The 18585-nt window shown below is 39.2% G+C and overlaps 1 protein-coding gene across 3 annotated transcripts in view; it reads right to left on the reverse strand.

Annotated features, from left to right (window-relative positions):
* GABRB3 (gamma-aminobutyric acid type A receptor subunit beta3) overlaps positions 1 to 18585 on the reverse strand; it is a 115770-nt gene that overhangs the window by 21351 nt on the left and 75834 nt on the right. For 2 of the 3 annotated variants that reach the window (XM_005151392.3, XM_005151393.3), the window contains exons 4-6: positions 10159 to 10379; positions 6041 to 6123; positions 4818 to 4955 (exon numbers count right to left, since the gene is read on the reverse strand). In XM_005151392.3, coding sequence (XP_005151449.1) covers positions 4818 to 4955; positions 6041 to 6123; positions 10159 to 10379 — 442 coding nt within the window. Of the gene's footprint in view, positions 1 to 4817; positions 4956 to 6040; positions 6124 to 10158; positions 10380 to 13589; positions 13614 to 18585 lie in introns of those variants that run through there. The other variant, XM_013129601.2, reaches the window with a different exon arrangement.

Raw genomic sequence — 18585 nt, forward strand, 5'->3', positions numbered from 1 at the left:
CTTAATACCAGTTAAGTAGTTAATACTAAAGCACTGGATTGTCACATAGGACACAAGAAACTGCCTTGGAACCTGATGATATCCATCTGCAGGTCCCGAGGGAGCTGGTGGATGAATTTGCTAAGCCACTGTCCATCATACTTGAAAAATCATGGCAGTCAGGCAAAGTTCCCAATGACTGGAAAAAAGGAAACAGAACCCCTGTGTTTAAGAAGAGAAGAATGGAAGACCTGGTGAACTATGGACCAGGTAGTCTCACTTGTGTGCCTGGCAAAATCTTGGAGCAGATTCTCCTGGAAACCATGCTAAGGCACATGAAAAATAATGAGGTGACTGGTGACAGCCAGCATGGCTTCACCAAGGTCTGATCATGCCTGACCAGTTTGGTGTCCTTGTATGATGGGGCTACAGAACTGATGAATAGGAGCAAAGCAGTTGGCATTGTCTACCTGGACTTGTGCAAAGTATCTGACACTGTCCTGCATGACATCCTTGTCTGTAAACTGGAGAGACATCAGTTCAATGGATGGACCACTCATCAATTTGATGAATGGAAGATCATAAAAAGCCTGAGACACATTCAAAGAAATCCTGGACATGTCTAAGGCAATAGCCTGCATAATGTGCGGAGGTTTGGCACCCAGTATTTTTGAAAGGACAAGGCATTCTTCCCATGGGAAAACTGAGGGAATTGTACCACACGTCTAGCTTCCTCAGTATTTCTAGGATTTTTGTCAACAAGAAAAAGCTTACCAGTAACATGCTGAGGGCAATTAGTATCCAGCTGAAGGTACTTGACATCTTGCTGATTCTCACAGCTGGAACAACCAGTTTTGATGTTGCAGACATCAATTTTATGGATAGACTACAAAAGAATTGTCTGGATGGCCACATGTAGAGAGTTGCAGTCAACAGCTCAATGTTCAACTGGAAAACCAGTAATGAGTGGTGTCCCTCAGGGACTGGTGTTGGGATCAGTCCTATTCAACATCTTTGTCGGTGACATGGACAGTTTGTTGATGACTCTAAATTATGTGGTTCATCTGATATCCTGGAGAGAAAGGATGCTATCCAGAGGTACCTTGACATGCTTGTGAGGTGGGCCAACATCAGCTTCTGAAGTTCAACCATGCCAAGTGCAAGGTCCTACACCTGGGTCAGAGCAATCCCAGGCACCACTACAGGTTGGGCAGAGAAGAGATTCAGAGCAGCCCTATGGAGAAGGACTTGGGGGTGTTGGTTGATGGGAAACTGAACATGAGCTGGCAGTGTCTGTTTGAAGCCTAGAAAGCCAACTGTTTCCCTGACTGCTGGGGAGGGACTCTTCATTAGGGACTGTAGCAATAGGACGAGGGGTAACAGGTTCAAACTTAAACATGACAAGTTCAGATTGGGTATAAGGAAGAAGTTCTTTACTGTGAGGGTAGTGAGACACTGGAACAGGTTACCCAAAGAAGTGGTAAATGCTCCAACCCTGGCAGTGTTCAAGGCCAGGCTGGACAGAGCCTTGGGCAACATGGTCTACTGTGAGGCATTTCTGCCCATGGCAGGGGGCTGGAAGTAGATCTTAAGGTTCTTTCCAACACTAACCATTCTGTGATTCTACAATTCTAAGGCTCTGGAACACCAGCCTAATTGCTAAGCAGGATGTTCCATAGCATATCAAGAGGCACAAGATACCTATGTTTAGACAACTGAATAGTTTCCTAAGAGCTATTCAATTGACAGAATAGAGGTATTTGAGAGCTGAACTGTTCTTCAGGCTCCATTGACAACACTGATTTGATATTATTTGACTACGGACTTAATTTAGTTATTGACACACAGGCATCCATTGCCATTTTAGATGTCTTATGGCAGCTTGTATGGACTTCAGCTGTGTTAAAAGGACAGTCAAACCAGATTTTTCTTCTTCATAGAATCATAGAATAGTTAGGGTTGGAAAGGACCTTAAGATCATCTAGTTCCAACACCCCTGCCATGGGCGGGGACACCTCACACTAAACCATATCACTTAAGGCTTCATCCAGCCTGGCCTTGAACACTGCCAGGGATGGAGCATTCACAACCTCCCTGGGCAACCCATTCCAGCACCTCACCACCATTACAGTAAAGGATTTCTTCCTTATATCCAGTCTAAACCTCTGCTGTTTAAGATTCATAAAAATTTAACTTCTACTTTCTTTTCTTTCCATCATGAATAAAGAGAGCAGGCTAAAGCCCATGTCTTTGCACACACATTCTAGACATTTGAAGAATTTAATTACCACCAAGTATTTTTTTTTAAACTCACATGACCATACCTCTTTCTCCAGTAAGATCAGGTACTCCATTTTCAAGACTTTACCTCTTACTTACTGATTTTCCCTAGACCCTCTTCTAATGCTCCACAGCTGTTTTGAAGAGCGGTACCCATGATCACAAATACTCATCTCAGGCCTTAGCAGTGCAAGTAAGACTCCTTATAGGATGAATTTTGTTTTGCTTGTTCCCCAGAAGATGTTATAGGCTCATGTTCAGTCTGAGACCAACAGCAGCCCCTAGATTTCTACACACAGACACCTGGTCTAACCTGGTATTCCCTGTCCTGAATATGGATAGGAGTAATTAGTTGTATGTATTTTGCACTTGTCCATACTGATTTTTATATTTTCTTTACAGACCTATTTTGACCCAATTTGCCAAGATAATTTTTAACTCCAATGCTATGTTTCAACATGCATGCATTTCCTCCGGTATTCTTGCAGCCCTGAACATCTTTCTGCCATTATCTATGGGGTTTTTCCCATGTTTACTGTTGCTTTTCTGTAGTAACTATGGGAACAGATTTTCCCATTTGCATAAGTTACACAAGATTACACAGCACTGATCGTCATAGAGGACAGGAGAAATAACTGCTCCAAAGGCTGGTTATGGCATGACTCTGAAGTCTTCTTTCAGTTTTATACAGTCAAAGTCAGTACACTAGTACTGAAATCTCTGAAATGTTCACTGAGATGTTGGGCTCAAAGAACTAATATCTCCCCTTGAGACTTCAATAACCTCATAGCCAAATAGAAAAGAAAGCATGTCTGACTTATTTTCTAAAGAAATGAAGAAACTGGCCCTAATTACTCGGACCATAATAAAATAGGGTCTTGAGAGGAAATCTGAAGAGATTGAGCTGACTTTATCAACCAGATTCACTATCATGTTTCAGATTTAAAATCAAATATGTGATTTTTAGAAAAAAAAAAAAAGAATTATGTTTCCCCTGCATGGAAATACTTGTCACAAAACTTCATAATTAATCAAGCATTTTCACAATGTCCTGAACCAAAACAGTAGTAAATTCAGCATTGTGTCTTCATCAGTGACAAAAATTACATGCTTCAGAAAATGGTACAAGAAACATGGAATAATCCATTCCCTGTGACTGTGTCATTCTACTTCTGGAAGTCAAACTGTCTTAAACCCTGAAGCATGAAACTCTTTTACTCCTTCCACAAGGTTAGGGTTTTTTTTCTGAAAGAACTGTTGTGATTCTGAAACTTTGGTCATAATAATATCTAATCCTAGTTTTCATTCTCTCTCATATTCATCTTACAGCTCTTTGGATTTCCTTTTTCCCTGAATTAACAAATCTTTCTCCTCTTTAAATTACTGAATCATGTCTTTACTGAAATATTTCATACTGAACTGAAAGGTGGCTTAGGACTGCCATAAAAGCTTCCCAACTATTCTCATTGTTATCCAAAGGAGCCATCCTACAAAAACATACCCAGTCTTGTGTAGGGGCAGGTAAACCCTGGCTGCCAAAGCTGACACTAGCTGCAGAATGGAAGGATATAAGATTAGGGTATCTGTTTTGTTGTAGAAAAAAAACCTCCCATTCACAATGATAAACAAGAACAGCAGCAGTTGGCAACCCCCCTCATATTAATTTCAATCTCAGCAATATTTACATTTTGTCCTGAAATACAACTTGTGCTTCTGTGTACTTCAAAACAGATGCTGTGTCCAAAGAGTGGGTGAAGCGATGCTTACAAACATAATAGAGCTGTGCTTCATTTGTTCTAGTGAGCTGAGACAGACGGAACAGCACACTCCTGTGGTCTGAAGAGCACTGAAAATCTGGAGGTCCCAAATAGTAGCCCCACACTTGCTGATAGCTTTCTGTGCTGCTTGTCACACATAACAATATTTTCCTATGCTGCTCTCTAACATTAAACATAAAATTCAATACTGTGCTTCGTCACCTGAAGACATCTAATTCTGTGAGCTACCAGTAACTTTTATTACAACTTCAAGGAAACAAGAAGGAAAACCAGGGATTTAATTTTAGTGTCTTTACAATGATGACAAAAGCACTGGCTATGTATACAGTACTATACATACCCATCAGTGCAAATCAAGATATAAAAGACATTACATTCACTATACAATATAAACCAAACATGCACTGAAAAGCTGCAGGGAGGTATTTCTAAAAATAGTGGCTTTTTGACCTAGTATGCCAAAACAAAGTTATGTATGTCCAGTAACCCTGTATGAATACTTAAGATTCAGAGATGAATGATTTCATATGCATTTAGATCATAGATATTTAGGTGTCTGGTTAAGTATCACACATACACACGAGAAAAAGAGAAATAAACAAGAAATTGTATTTCATGGGCTCTTGCCTCTGTGTATAATCAAGTAAGTAATTTCTTTAGCCAAACACACAACACAGACTATGTGTTATTATGATTAATAATGATTAATTACGATCAGTAAAATTGTAGTTGTCATACGTGAGGAAATTAAACAGTAAATGGGCAAATGATAATACTTGCCTGTGGCAAAGACAACATTCTTTGACACCAGTCTATATTCCACAATGGAGAACTGAGGAAGTTCAATCCTCTCCACACCAGTGACTGCATTATCTCCACCTCTCCAGTAGAACTCTATGTCATCAGTTGTGTAGCCATCTGCGGACAGAGCAGAATAGTAAGTCAGAAATAACAGCAGTCTCAAAGGTAGCCTCAAAGACAGTACAGGCATTTTGTCATCTGAGACGATGAAAAGCATCAGAACAGCTGGAGTCCTGTGTGGTATTTTGTTCTATTTTCTCCTGAAGAGCTGTGCTATTACAGTCTGCTCAAGAATTTGAGGCAATATATTCTGGGTTGTTTTCTGGTTTGTTTTTTTTTTCCGTAACACTCATAAAATTCACATAGAGATTAATGGCCACAAGGAGATGGAAACTGTTACCCAATAACCTGCAAAGTTGCGTGGTTTTCATATACATTTAGCACTGAAACCAGGTGTATATTTATGCTAATAATCACAAGAAGGTGGACTGTTCAATGAATAAAGACAAACATAATTAGGGCAGATCTTTTCTGCTCACACTAAAGGCTGTGAATCGCACCATATCCATTAGCTTCTGTAGTGGAAGACTGTAGCTGAATATAGAATATATACCAGTATTTTCTTTATATGGCTTACAGTCCCCAGCCAGCAGCAGAAATGGAGCAGGAACTCTTGAAGCACAAGTATACATCTAAATATTTCAAACCTAGATCAAGACTTGGTGTTTAAGAGAATATGGTTCTGTTTGGAACACAATTGCAAATCATAAGTGGAGAAGATATGAAAGCCCAAGGGGAGTTCCTCTGTCAAGACCATCTGTGTGTAATAAAGCATACCAAAACAAAATGGTATCACAGTATTTTCTCTCTTGAAAATGAATCTGATTGATTGAAATATGAACATTCATTCTCTTATGTTGAAGGTAAGTATCCAGTCACTGCCACTGATAAGTAGACTAGAGTAATAAATTACTTTATTCTGTCCTAAATCCATTTTTCTAGGACGCATCCATCCATCTAGAAATGTATGACGCCTTCTATTTTTTAAAAAAGTCAAATAAGCAAGCAAAAAATCCAAAGGGTGATAATTACATGATTCACATAGTGCTTATAAATACCAGTGTGAATAGTACACAGCTCTATAAAAGGAAAACTGCCCTGCATCTGAACTAGGTTTTACATGCATTTCCTTATGTACATACAGCTTTCTATTTCCAGAGTACAGTTCTGTTCATCTAATGGGTATCTTCTCAAGTCCATCATACAAGCTGCAGTGGTCGTGATTCTGAAATACAAACACCAAACAGAATTACTGTACAGATAGTAATCCAGGTTTTGCTGTTGTCACTTATTTTTCAAAGTGAGGACTCTCTGAAGAATAACTTAAAAATATTTTAGGATCTGGTCCACAGTTTTACACTGAGCAACAGCTTAATACAGCAGCAGTTACAGTGACTGCAATGAACAACTCACTGTGACTTACCCTTATGCAACCAGTCCCTTTGGGGTTCAATGGATGCATCCACATATGCAAGTATTACACAAACATTTGCTGAGATTAAAAAATATGACTATATACCAGAAAATGTGAAGCGAAAAAAGTCTGCTACAAATGTCAAAATGATTAGAGCTGTATGAATAACTGATTCCTTGGGTTTGTGACAGCTCTAGAAAAAAACTGAAATGTTGAAAACATGCTTTAGTCCAGCAGAACACTTTGTTTCAAAGTTGAGTATACTTCTCTAGTTTTCAGATTTTAAGAGGATTTTGTAATGAAGCACTGTATTGAATTTTAAATTTTCTCACCAAATAACAATATATTTTTGCTTCTTTATCTGTAATGCAGGCAATTGAGCATACTAAGGGTGAATTTGCATAACATTTCACTATTGATGCATCTGCATTTCCCATCAAGCTCTTGCATATCAGGGGTGTAAAAAATGTGCATGCACAACCAAAATAGTTCTATTAGCAGCTTCACACAACATTGGCCTATTTTTTTTATATGTATTAATGAATTTATCTATCTGTACTAACATATTTCAGTGTTTTGCTGAATCACAGCCTTCATCAGGAATATGTACCTTATTATGCATAATTTTCCTTATAATGGCTTCATATATATTTCAAAAATTATCTTCTGGGCCTGACTAGGTCCATTCCTTACTGATCTTTTTCTGATATAAACAAGAGATGGATCTTGTACACAGTTCCTAAACAAACAATATTCTGGTGACAAGGAGGAAGTGCTTTAAATGTACCTCTAAAAGCAGGAACTATCAATATTAATAGTTTTGCCCATGCATATTCTCTGTTTTGACGCTTTCTCTTTAATCCATTAACCAAGGTTTCATTTAAGATCCTGAAGAAGAATCCACATGAGCTAAGTTGATACAAGAGGGAGTGTGGTACCAGGATCTTTACTATTATGTTGTGTAACTAGCTTTAAATGCCAGCCATAGAGCACATATGCAATTACAAGTGATTAATTTGACAGAATTATAAAAAATTATGCAGCTGGTAAACTTGCATTCAACTGACTAATTGCCTTATGACTTTTTAAGGAATGTATCTTTATTTTGGCCTGTTCACATACCATAGTGGTATGCGCATTCCAATACCAGAAACCACACAGACTTGCTCAAGTAAAATTTTAGACTACAACATAATGTATGGTTTCAGTTTCATAAATATGCACTAGAAAAGAAGATGCAGCTAGATATAGATGGAAACATATTTACCCCATTTACTCAAAGCAAGTTGAGTGCTCAGAGGTCCCTCCTGAGTGAACATTCAAGCAACCAAATTTAACTTACACAAATGCTCACCGAAAGCAAACACTAATTGCTCAGGCTTGTGTGCACTCCCAAGAAGAACAAGTTTATTTTTTTATGGGCTGGGATGCTGCCTGACACAGCAGGACAACAAGGTTTCAAGAGCTCATCATCACAGCAGTGACAGAGAAACAATTATGAGACAGACAACAGTAAAGTAGTACACAGATACATATACACTGTGGGTAAAAGCAATACACAAATATTTTTACTTGTTTGAAATCCTTCTCTACTACATTATTACTGGGCTGATTGCCTTTGATTATACTGTGTTATTATATAGGAACCCCACATGAGATGTGCTGGGAGGTGCTGCACAAACAACTGACTGAAGGATATTTTCTGTCCCCCAAAATTTTACAATATAAATCAGTCTAAGCAATATAAATATCTTTTATGTGACTACATCATAGGCTTGATGGCTGATTTGATTCTCTTTTAATCTTGACACAGAAATATATTTATCCAAAAAAGAACAGAAGTAAGAGTGGTTTCCTTGTCCAGCCATTTGTAACTAAACTTTTCATCTTGCAAATACCCATCACATTGTACTTATGAGCAATAACTATGTAAGTCCTTTCAAACAAAATACATATATTCCCCCACTCTATTTATTTATAACCTTTAGCACTGTACTTCCTGAGAACAAGAGATCTATATATGGCAAACACACAAGCAGTCAGACTCTATTATTGATCCCCAGTCTATGTCGTTATTTCTTTTTGGTCTACTATGAGAAAAAAAAGCTGTTGTACCATTGTATGCTTGTAAATTGCTCTGAACAAGGTGGAACAAACTCAGTGCCATGCCCCCCAAAAAAATCCCCAGAAATGGGTTGAACTTCAAAAAGCTACTGTCCCGTTACCCCACTCTCTTGGAGAACACAGAGACACTGTGGCCTTGGGATCACTTTCACAATTGCTTTGCAACATGGATATTCCATAATCAGTTGTAACCCTCCAAAATTTCCACTATTATTCTCAGTGACCCTGTGTTTTGTGGCACATAAAACTCAGGTTCTTATCTCAGCCCACAGTATGAATCAATGACTACAGATTGCAACTTGAGGCCAGTGCCATCAGGATGCTCTGAAACCACAACACAAAAAGACAGGCTAGCAGTAGAGCAACACAAAGCAAAAGACTAAATCAAGATAGTTCAGGCTCAGATATTTACTTCCTTCTGGTCACAATGTCCTATATTTTGCCAAGATTTAATTTTAGGCAGTTATCCTTCACTAAATAACTTAGCTGCATTTCACCATGGACATCTGACCCTGGATGTTGCAAGTTTTCAGAAGAAAGGGAAGGATAGAAGTGAACCACATATGAACCATTGGTGAAATCCCTACTAAGCAAATAATACAAAGTGAAATGCAATCTGCTTGTGGACATTTACATCGTGAAGAAGAGGAAAATAACTTACTCAAATACACTGTTTTATGGCAGATAATCCTCACTTGAATGATTTCAAATACTTTTAGAGTGGAACAGAAAGACTTCTATACATTATTATGATCACAAGAGTTCTAATCTCCATCACTATTACACTGCTTGTGGGGATGGTTGTTGAGATAATGGAAATGAAATTTTTTTTTTTTTGTCATTTAATTGCCTTTGGAAAGAATTGTGAACCTGCAGTGTTCCATTCTGGGTCAATAGGATGAGAGATGAAAGCCTCCTTTTGCTAAACTTAGTTAATTATAGAGACAATATTTCCAAGAACATCCCAAACTTCTTTTAAGTTTCATAATAGACTGAGGCTACTTTTATTTTGCCTAGAAAGTTTCATCCAATTATAGGTTATAATTGGATTATATGCAATAGGAAAAGAGGTAAAGACCTAAGATCCAGGTCAGGTCAGAAGTGCAACTGTTCATAAAAAACAAGAGCAGGTAAAATAATGATACTAGTCGTATAATCCATCTGCACCACTTTTCAGATCTCATTTATATTTACAATAGGGATTTTTTAAGCAGCACTACCTATGTGCAGAAATCTTGAGTATTATCTATGCTTAAAAATACAAGAAACTTCCAGTGATGGAAATGGAAGTACCTATAGTCATGGTCTTAACTGTGGTCATGGTCTTAACTGTGGCTGAATTCATTCAACCAGTGCTGACTGTGGCTTTTCCTTTACAGACTACAGGCACATCAAGAGACAACAGAAGCACAGACATTCAGTCTTACCACCTACACTTTGGACAAAATTTTCAGGGTTACAACTAATGTGTGTCTTTCTGCTTCCTATACCCAGTGAGCTTTCCAGATATGGTGATTCTACATAGATAAAGCCTAACTGAAGGCACTTTTGGCAAAATTAAGAAACACCCAGTGTGTCATTTATTTTCTACAATTGTCTTTCAGACTTACAGTGGAAGGTTACACAACACACTACCCAATGTTTGTAATAACCCTGTACCAGGAAGCAACTATCAACCATATGTAATGACAGTGATAAAATCTTCATTATGGAAGTACAGACCTGAGGCCATAAAGCACTGTTCCATCCGGATGAAGGCGAATCATTCGATTCTTCACAGTAACACCATGCACAAATGATTTCTTGTCATTTAAGAAATAAGTGTCGGGCACCCAGAGTTGATCTGCCACTCGGTTATCAAGTGTTAGGTTGAGAGGTATGCCAGCGTAAGCCAGCCTCTTATCTCTCCAGTACTGTTGAAAATACATAGTCAAAGTGTAATCCTAGTGAGGAAAAAAAGAAAAGCACATCAGTCAATCATACTTGGTGAATTTTGGTTTTTACTTGTTACTAGCTTATTTTTCTGTTGGATTCATTTAAGTTTTATTAAAAAAAACCTGAAAACACTAATGAAAATGTCAAATATTCCCATCACTTCCTAAATAATTTTAACAATTCAGATATCACCCTGGTCTAAAGGAGCATTTCAAATCTTAAGAAATGCAGCTAGTATCGGTATCTTTTGTCCTGCTCCTCATTTTCTTTCATGTGGTTCCCCTGACAACTACCCAAAATAACGATGTTTGTGGAATGATAAACGAGGTAATAGGTAAATACTGCCATCTTCCTCACTTTTAAAAATGATACATAAATGGAAAATTATGCAAAGTATTTTGAAGCAGTATGCAAATTTCTGCATGAAAAATAAGCTGCAAAGATGTTATTTATCATGTGCCTTTGTGTGAGACTGCATCTTGCAGTGACACAAAATTTTTCTCATCAACAGGCTACATCAGTACTTGGAAGAACAGCAAATCATAGTAAAATCCTACTAATGTCCATGTTTGGTATCATCATTTCATCAGTTTCACGGTGTCTGTTATGAGCCGTGATCATGAACATAAAAACTTAAACATGGATACAGATGTCTAAAGCATCCATTTTGGTGAAGAGGGCTTTAACCTAAGTTGCCAGAGGAAGGGAACTTCAATACATCCCACTCCTCTCAGTTTGATGCCAGTACCAGCAATAGATGCCAGGAGCCCAGAAAGCGATCAAAGGTCAGCAGGAGAGCATCTGATGATCAGCACAATGAAATTCCAACCACTCCTGCCAGTAAGTCAGGTTCATTGAGGGCACAACTTAACTGCCTCTACACAAACACTTATAGCATGGGGAATAAACAAGAGGAGTTGAGATGTGCAGATCCTTCAGGGCTATATAGGTCTTACTGGCATAATGGAGATGTGGTGGGATGGATGCTATTGCTGGAGTGTTGAAATTGAAGGATACAGGCTCTTCAGGAAGGAAACACAGAGGAGATGAGGAAGTGTTGCCTTTTATGAGAATGACCAGCTGGAACACATGGAGCTCCAGCTGGGGATGAATAACAAGCCAATGGAGAGCTTATAGGTCAGGACTCATGAGACAGCAGGGACAAGTAACTATATAATTGAGGTCCACTACATGCCATCTGACTAGGAAGACTGAGCAGATGAGGCCCTTCTGTGGACAGATAGGAGCAGCCTCACATTCACAAGTCCACATAAAAGACTTCAACCACCTCAATATGTGTTGGAGTGAAAAGACAGCAGGGCATAAGGAATCCAGGAGGTTCCTGGAACTCACTGATGATAACTTCCTTCTCCAAGTGACAGAGGAGCCAAAGAGGAAAGGGGCTGTGCTGAGCCTTGTTCTCACCAACAAGGAGCGGCTGATGGAGAACATGAAGCTTAAGGACAGCCTTGGCTGCAGTGACCATGGAATTGTGGAGTTCAAGATCCTTAGAGCAGTGAATTGAGCACACAGCAAGCTCATTACCCTATACTTCAGAAGTGCAGCCTTCTGCCTCTTGAGGCATCTGCTTGGTAAAGGACCATGGGATAAAGCCCTGAAGGGAAGATGGGCCCAAGAAAGCTCATTAATATTCAACGATCACCTCCTCCAAGCTCAGGAGCATCCCAACAAAAAGGAAGTCAGGCAAAAACGCCAGAAGGCCTACAAGGATGAACAAGGAGCTCCTGGGCAAACTCCAGCACAAGAAGAAAGCCTACGGAGGGTGGAAGGAAGGATAGGGAGGAATACAGAGAAACTGTTTGAGAAGCCAGGGATCAGGTTAGGAAAGCTGCACCCTGATAGAAGTAAATCTGGCCAGAAATGTTGAGGGCAACAAGAACAGCTTCTGTAGATATATCTGTAATAAAAAGAAGACTAGGGAAAATGTGGGCTCTCTCTGTCAGGAAATAGGAGACCTGTTTACCCAGGAGGTGATTCGGCCCCTCTACTCTGGTCTCTTGAGACCCCACCTGCAGTACTGCATTCAGTTCTGGGGTCCCTGACACAAGAGGAACATGGACCTGCTCATATGAGTCCAGGGGAGAGACACAAAAATGATCAGGGGGCTGGAGCACCTCTCCTATGAATACAGGCTGAGAGAGCCTGGCTTGTTCAGCCTGGAGAAGAAAAGGCCCCTGGAAGGCGTTAGAGCAACCTTCCAGTACCTAAAGCGATAGAAAGCTGAAGTGGAACTTTTTAAAAGGGCATGTAGGGATAGGACAATGAAGAAATACTTTAAGTGAAAAAGGATAGATTTAGATTAGATAGACGGATTAAGCTGTTTATTGTGAGGGTGGTGAGACACTGGAACAAGTTGCCCAGAGAAGCTGTGGCTGCTCCAATCACTGGCAGTGTTCAAGGCCAGGTTGGATGGGGCTTGGAGCAACCTGCTCTAGTGGAAGGTGTCCCTGCCCATGGCAGAGGCTTGGAACTGGAAGATCTTTGAGGCACCTTCCAACCCAAACAATTCTATGATTCTACAATTCTATAAATTCTATGATTTTAAAATTCTTTATTTAATTTTATAATTTGCTAACCTTACTTAGTCATTTCAGAACGGTTCACCACATTAGTGGTAAGGGAACAGTCCACACAAGAGGGTGGTTTAGATTGAATATTAGGAAAAATTTCTTCACAGAGAGGGTGATCAGGTATTGGAACAGGCTTGCCAGGGAAGTGGTGGCATCACAGTCCCTGAAAGTGTTCAGAAAACATTTAGATGAGGCCCCTAGTGACATGGTTTAGTGGTGGTCTTGGCAGTCTTGGGGTAAAGGTTGGACTTGATGATCTCAGAGGTCTTTTCCAACTTAGCTGATTGTATGATTCTATGTTGTAATAATGCTATATTGAAACACTTTGAAAATCTTAGACACAAGGTCTCATTCATTAGCTTCATGGTACTGTAAAAAATAATAAAGTCTGGAAGCATTTTAAAGTTAGGTGTCAGCTAAACTGAAAACAACATAACATGAAATAATAGTAAAATTTCAAGTTTAGAAAAGAAAAACCTTTGTCTTTTCTTTCCTTCATAACCTTCCAAGTGCAGCAAAGCATTTCAGCTTTAGGAACCCGATTTTTATGCATGACATAAAAAGTGAACATCTGAAAATAATTCTGTCTTATATCTGGAAATGCATGTTTATAATTAAAGAAAATACTGAGTTTAGATCTGATAGTACTGCCATATTTACCAATGGAAAAAATGAGACTAAATTCAGGCCATTAAAACTCTGATTTTCAAATTACAGAAGTGCTCTAAATGATAAAACTCTTTGCAAAATGCTGAGAAATTTATATGATCTCCAAACACATTTAAATATTTAGCAGCAGGTGTGCAAGCCACAGGATACCTGCATTTGCATCTGTTTCTACAAGCTGGTAATGCAAAACCCCTCAGGCTTGCTGCTTGTTTGGGAAAAGGATGCTCAGACTTTCTAAAGACAGCTGTTAGGAATGGTCCATCTTTGTAATGGACTTCACATGGAGCCAACCTAACTTCAGGCACTGATCCTGCCCTGCTTCCCTCCAGCCCTCCAGCCTTTCCTTGAAATCAAATGGAAGCTGAGCATGCCTTTCATACTCACAGCCTTTGCATTTTTTATTCAGTGATTCATTCTCTTTAATGAAGAAGCTGATATAGCTTTAAGAAATTAAATTTAATTGCTTAGAAAAATAAATCATTGTAGATATCAAGGACAAGCTGCTCTCATTTTAGGAAACTAATAGGAGACCTCTGAAAACAAAAGGGCCCAGTGATGGGAGAAAGGAGCGTATGTGGAACTGCCTGGAAGGAAGCTCATTCCTCAAAATTCAAATTCGACATGACTGCTCGGGAGAACATGCTCCAACCTTTTTGCCAGCAGCTTTCTTTGGTGGGACTAATGGTCCCTTCTCAACAGTGAATGAGGTGCATGCTACACTGGGCGCACTTCCCTCACTCACATTAGCACGTCAAGAAGACCACATCTTTCCTTATGTTCCTTGCAATCATTTTTTTAACACTCATGCATTAGAATGAATATCCTCTGCCAACTCTATTTCACCTTAATTAAAGCTTGTTTCTATTAATGTTCAAAATTTGCTGTATCCTTGGCTTCTAAAATGCTTTGCACATCAACATCAAGAGCTAGGACTTATAAAAGCTGTGGACACAAGAGCAGTACACCAAAAACCCACTCAGTGTAAATGTATAGTATTGCCCAAAACAATGCTAAATAGAAATAAAGAAACAGGGTGGTATTACACTGCATTGAAAGAAGTGAACCAGCTGGCACCAAAATATAAGAGAAGCAGTATATTTGAACAGAAGAGAGTTTTAGCTTTTTTTTTCGGCTTGAGATAAAATATATGTTAACAGCTAAAACATGAAGAAATTAGCTAAGTAAAACATATGTAACAAAACAAGCAGTATTAGTTTGCAGTTTTATGTTTAAATAATTATACTTCAACAGGGAACACCAGAGAAAAGGTTTACAAATTACACATAGAAACAGTAACAGCCAGCCAACATCAAAAACTTTCAGTGTCTTGACTGAAACATGAACTTCCAAAATGTATCTTTGAAGGTATAAATTTCATTAGTGCTTTCTCAATTAACTTTCACTTCTTAACTTCATCTTAACTTTAAATCAAAATCTTCTGTCTATATGTCTGCTAATGTATGAATACATTTGCATCTATTGAAAGCAATGACACCCAGAACAGTTTTGGATTTGTTTTTTTTTTTTATAGTACATAATTGCATGTGAGCTACCATCTCATTCTCACTTCTTTGCTGGTATCTACTAAGGAAAATGTTCAAGCAGCATCTTCTGCAATAGCAATATACTACCCAGATGCACTCTGCACTTTGAATAACAGACATGGCAGAAATAGAATGCCTGAGAAAGCATGTGTGCTACCACACACTTCGAAGAATCACTGTACATTTGTGCTCTGTCAGCCTCACCTACTCTGAAGATGATGGGACAGAAAGAATTAATATGAACCATGCTTGCTCACCACTTTTTCAAATCACCTCAAAGCAAAAAAGCAGAAACAAACTTGCATTAGAACTTTACTGAAACTGCTTGGCTGTGCAAGGAGCAATAAAATCATAGAACAGAATCATAGAAACATAGAATAGTTAGGGCTGGAAAGGACCTTAAGATCATCTAGTTCCAACCCCCCTGCCATGAGCAGGGACAACTCACACTAAACCATATCACCCAAGGCTTCACCCAACCTGGCCTTGAACACTGCCAGGGATGGAGCATTCACTGCCTCCCTGGGCAACCCATTCCAGTACCTCACCACCCTCACAGTAAAGAATTTCTTCCTTATATCCAGTCTAAACCTCTGCTGTTTAAGTTTCAACCCATTACCCATTGTCCTGTCACTACAGTCCCTAATGAATAGTCCCTCTCCGGCATCCCTGTAGGCCCCCTTCACAGGTCTCCATGCAGCCTTCTCTTCTCCAGGCTAAACAGCCCCAACTTTCTCAGCCTGTCTTCATATGGGAGGTGCTCCAGTCCCCTGATCATCCTCATGGCCCTCCTCTGGACTTGTTCCAACAGTTCCATGTCCTTCTTATGTTGAGGACACCAGAACTGTACACAATACTCCAGGTGAGGTCTCATGAGATCAGAGTAGAGGGGCAGGATCACCTCCTTCGACCTGCTGGTCACGCTGCTCTTGATGCAGCCCAGGATACAGTTGGCTTTCTGGGCTGTGAGTGCACACTGAAGCCGGTTCATGTTCATTTTCTCATTGACCAACACCCCCAAGTCCTTCTCTGCAGGGCTGCTCTGAAAAATGAGAAGAAAAGGCTAGTTCCTTTGGGTGGCTCTACCGAAGTCACTGCCAGCAGAAACTAAGTTTATTAAAACCCCTAATGGTGTCTGCTCTCACTCTCTGATTAACTAATTTGCTAGGCTTTGTACTCATAAAGGAAGTTTTCCCCTTTTCTATACTCTAGAGAAAAAATCAGGAATGGTGTGAGTGGACATGAAAAAATGAACTAGCTATTTGTCAGGTAAAATTAGAAAATGGACTTTTATCCTTCGGCAAGTAGTCTACAAAGTTTTTAAGGGCCACCTTCCTGTGAGGGAGCTTGTAACAACTAGCTCTGATATAGAGGTGAAGAGGCTGGATGTCTAAAGCTAGGAAAGATTAATCCCACTTCAACTACTGTATTAGGGTGCTATTATATGTCAAAGATGACACAGAACTGCCAGCTTTCAGAAATACTAACTACTGCACAGAGCAGCAGACAATTTTCTTAGCACCAAAGACCTCCATAAATCATATTTTTTCCCCATACACCACCATGCCACATTCAAGGTCCTCCATTCCCCTCTCCACTTCTTATTGAAACAGATGCTTCAGGTAAAACATAGTAACAAAATCACTCAAAATCTTGACAGAAAGACAAACACGGTGCTTCTGAAGAACAGGAGACATGTCCTCAAAATGGGAAAAGCAAGACTATACAGACAATGTGAGCTTTCTTTTGTGTACTCAAAGACCATAGAGCACCATACAAGGATAAAAAACAGTGACAAGCATCCTTAAGCATCACTGCAACTATGCCAGCTATGGAAGCAAAGGCACACAGAAAGGTGTGATGGTGGTTTTTTAACACAATTTCCCCTGAGGAAATTGATTAAAAAAAAAGAAAAGAAAAAACTCAAATAGTAGACAATACTTGGAATTAATTTAGATAAAACAGTAAAGATATTACATTAAATAAAGTGTAACACTTGAGGGTGTTGGTTGATGAGAAGCTCAACATGTCCTGATAATCTGTACTCACATCCCAGAAAGCCAACTGTATCCTGGGCTGCATCAAAACGAGTGTGACCAGCAGGCCAGAGGAGGTGATTCTGCCCCTCTATTCTGCTCTCAAGAGACTATCTGAAGTGCTACATCTAGCTTTGAAGCCTCTAATAGAAGAAAGAAAATAGACATATTGGAGCAAGTCCAGAGGATGGCCAGGAAGATGATCACGAGGCTGGAGCACCTCTCTTATGAAGCCCGGCTGAGACAGTTGGGCTTATTCAGCCTGGAGAAGAAAAGGCTCCTGGGAGATCCGATAGCAGCCTTCAAGTACCTAAAGGGGGCCTACAAGAAAGCTGGAGAGTGACTTTTTCACAAGGGCATATAGTGACAGGATAAGGGGAATGGCTTTAAACTGGAAGAGGGGAGATATAGGTTAGATACAAGGAAGATGTTCTTTACTATTAAAGTGGTGAGGCACTGGAACAGGTTGTCCAGAGAAGCTGTGGCTGCCCCATCCCTGGCAGTGTTCAAGGCCAGGTTGGATGGGGCTTGGAGCAACCTGCTCTAGTGGCAAGTGTCTCTAACCGTGGCAAGGGGGTTGGAACTAGGTGGTCTTTAAGGTACCTTCCATCCCAAAACATTCTGTGATTCTAAGATCCTAGGATACCTGTGTTCTTCACTTACCTTATGTGTGATTTCAATACATCTTAAGCAAGAATTTCAGGGACTCACCAATACTGAGTCGCTAATTCAGTGTGCTAACCATTTCAAAGGATTTTTTTAAGCATTTCCTACATATGTGTTTCTCCACAGACTGAACATATCAGTACAACTATGATTTAACTACAAAGCTACTACAGACTGGCAGAATGTATTATGTTATGATACTGTATGGTATCTAATGCATTGACTACAGGAATAATGAACAACAAATACTAATATGCTGTAATACTAAAAGCAAACAAAAATTTGTTTTCTATTACAGGATTTGTTAATTTTAGCTTTTCTCTCCAGCACTCAATAAAAGGAAAAGAAAAAAATAAAAATACAGTTTGTTCATCAAAATAAAATTAACAACATTACAGCTGCAATAATACTCTGAAATTAACTATCACTTTTTACAGACTTACCATGTTATGTATCAAGGAAGTTCAAGTTTTCTACTAGCTCTAAAAATGTTTTTTTTTTTCAATATAACTGCTAGATAGAATATTACAATTAATAATTATGATGGAATACTCTTAATATGACAGTTAACGGAAAGAAATTATTCATACAAAATAAATGTAATGAAAGTTGTGGGGAAAAATATGCAAAATAACTGTTCCATTGCTTGGGAAGACAACTTTGTATCTACTTGAAATGTAGATTCCTGTTTTAGATTTTCATTTGGAT

The sequence above is a fragment of the Melopsittacus undulatus genome, chromosome 2, assembly GCF_012275295.1.
Source record: "Melopsittacus undulatus isolate bMelUnd1 chromosome 2, bMelUnd1.mat.Z, whole genome shotgun sequence".
In the NCBI taxonomy this organism is placed as follows: domain Eukaryota; kingdom Metazoa; phylum Chordata; class Aves; order Psittaciformes; family Psittaculidae; genus Melopsittacus; species Melopsittacus undulatus.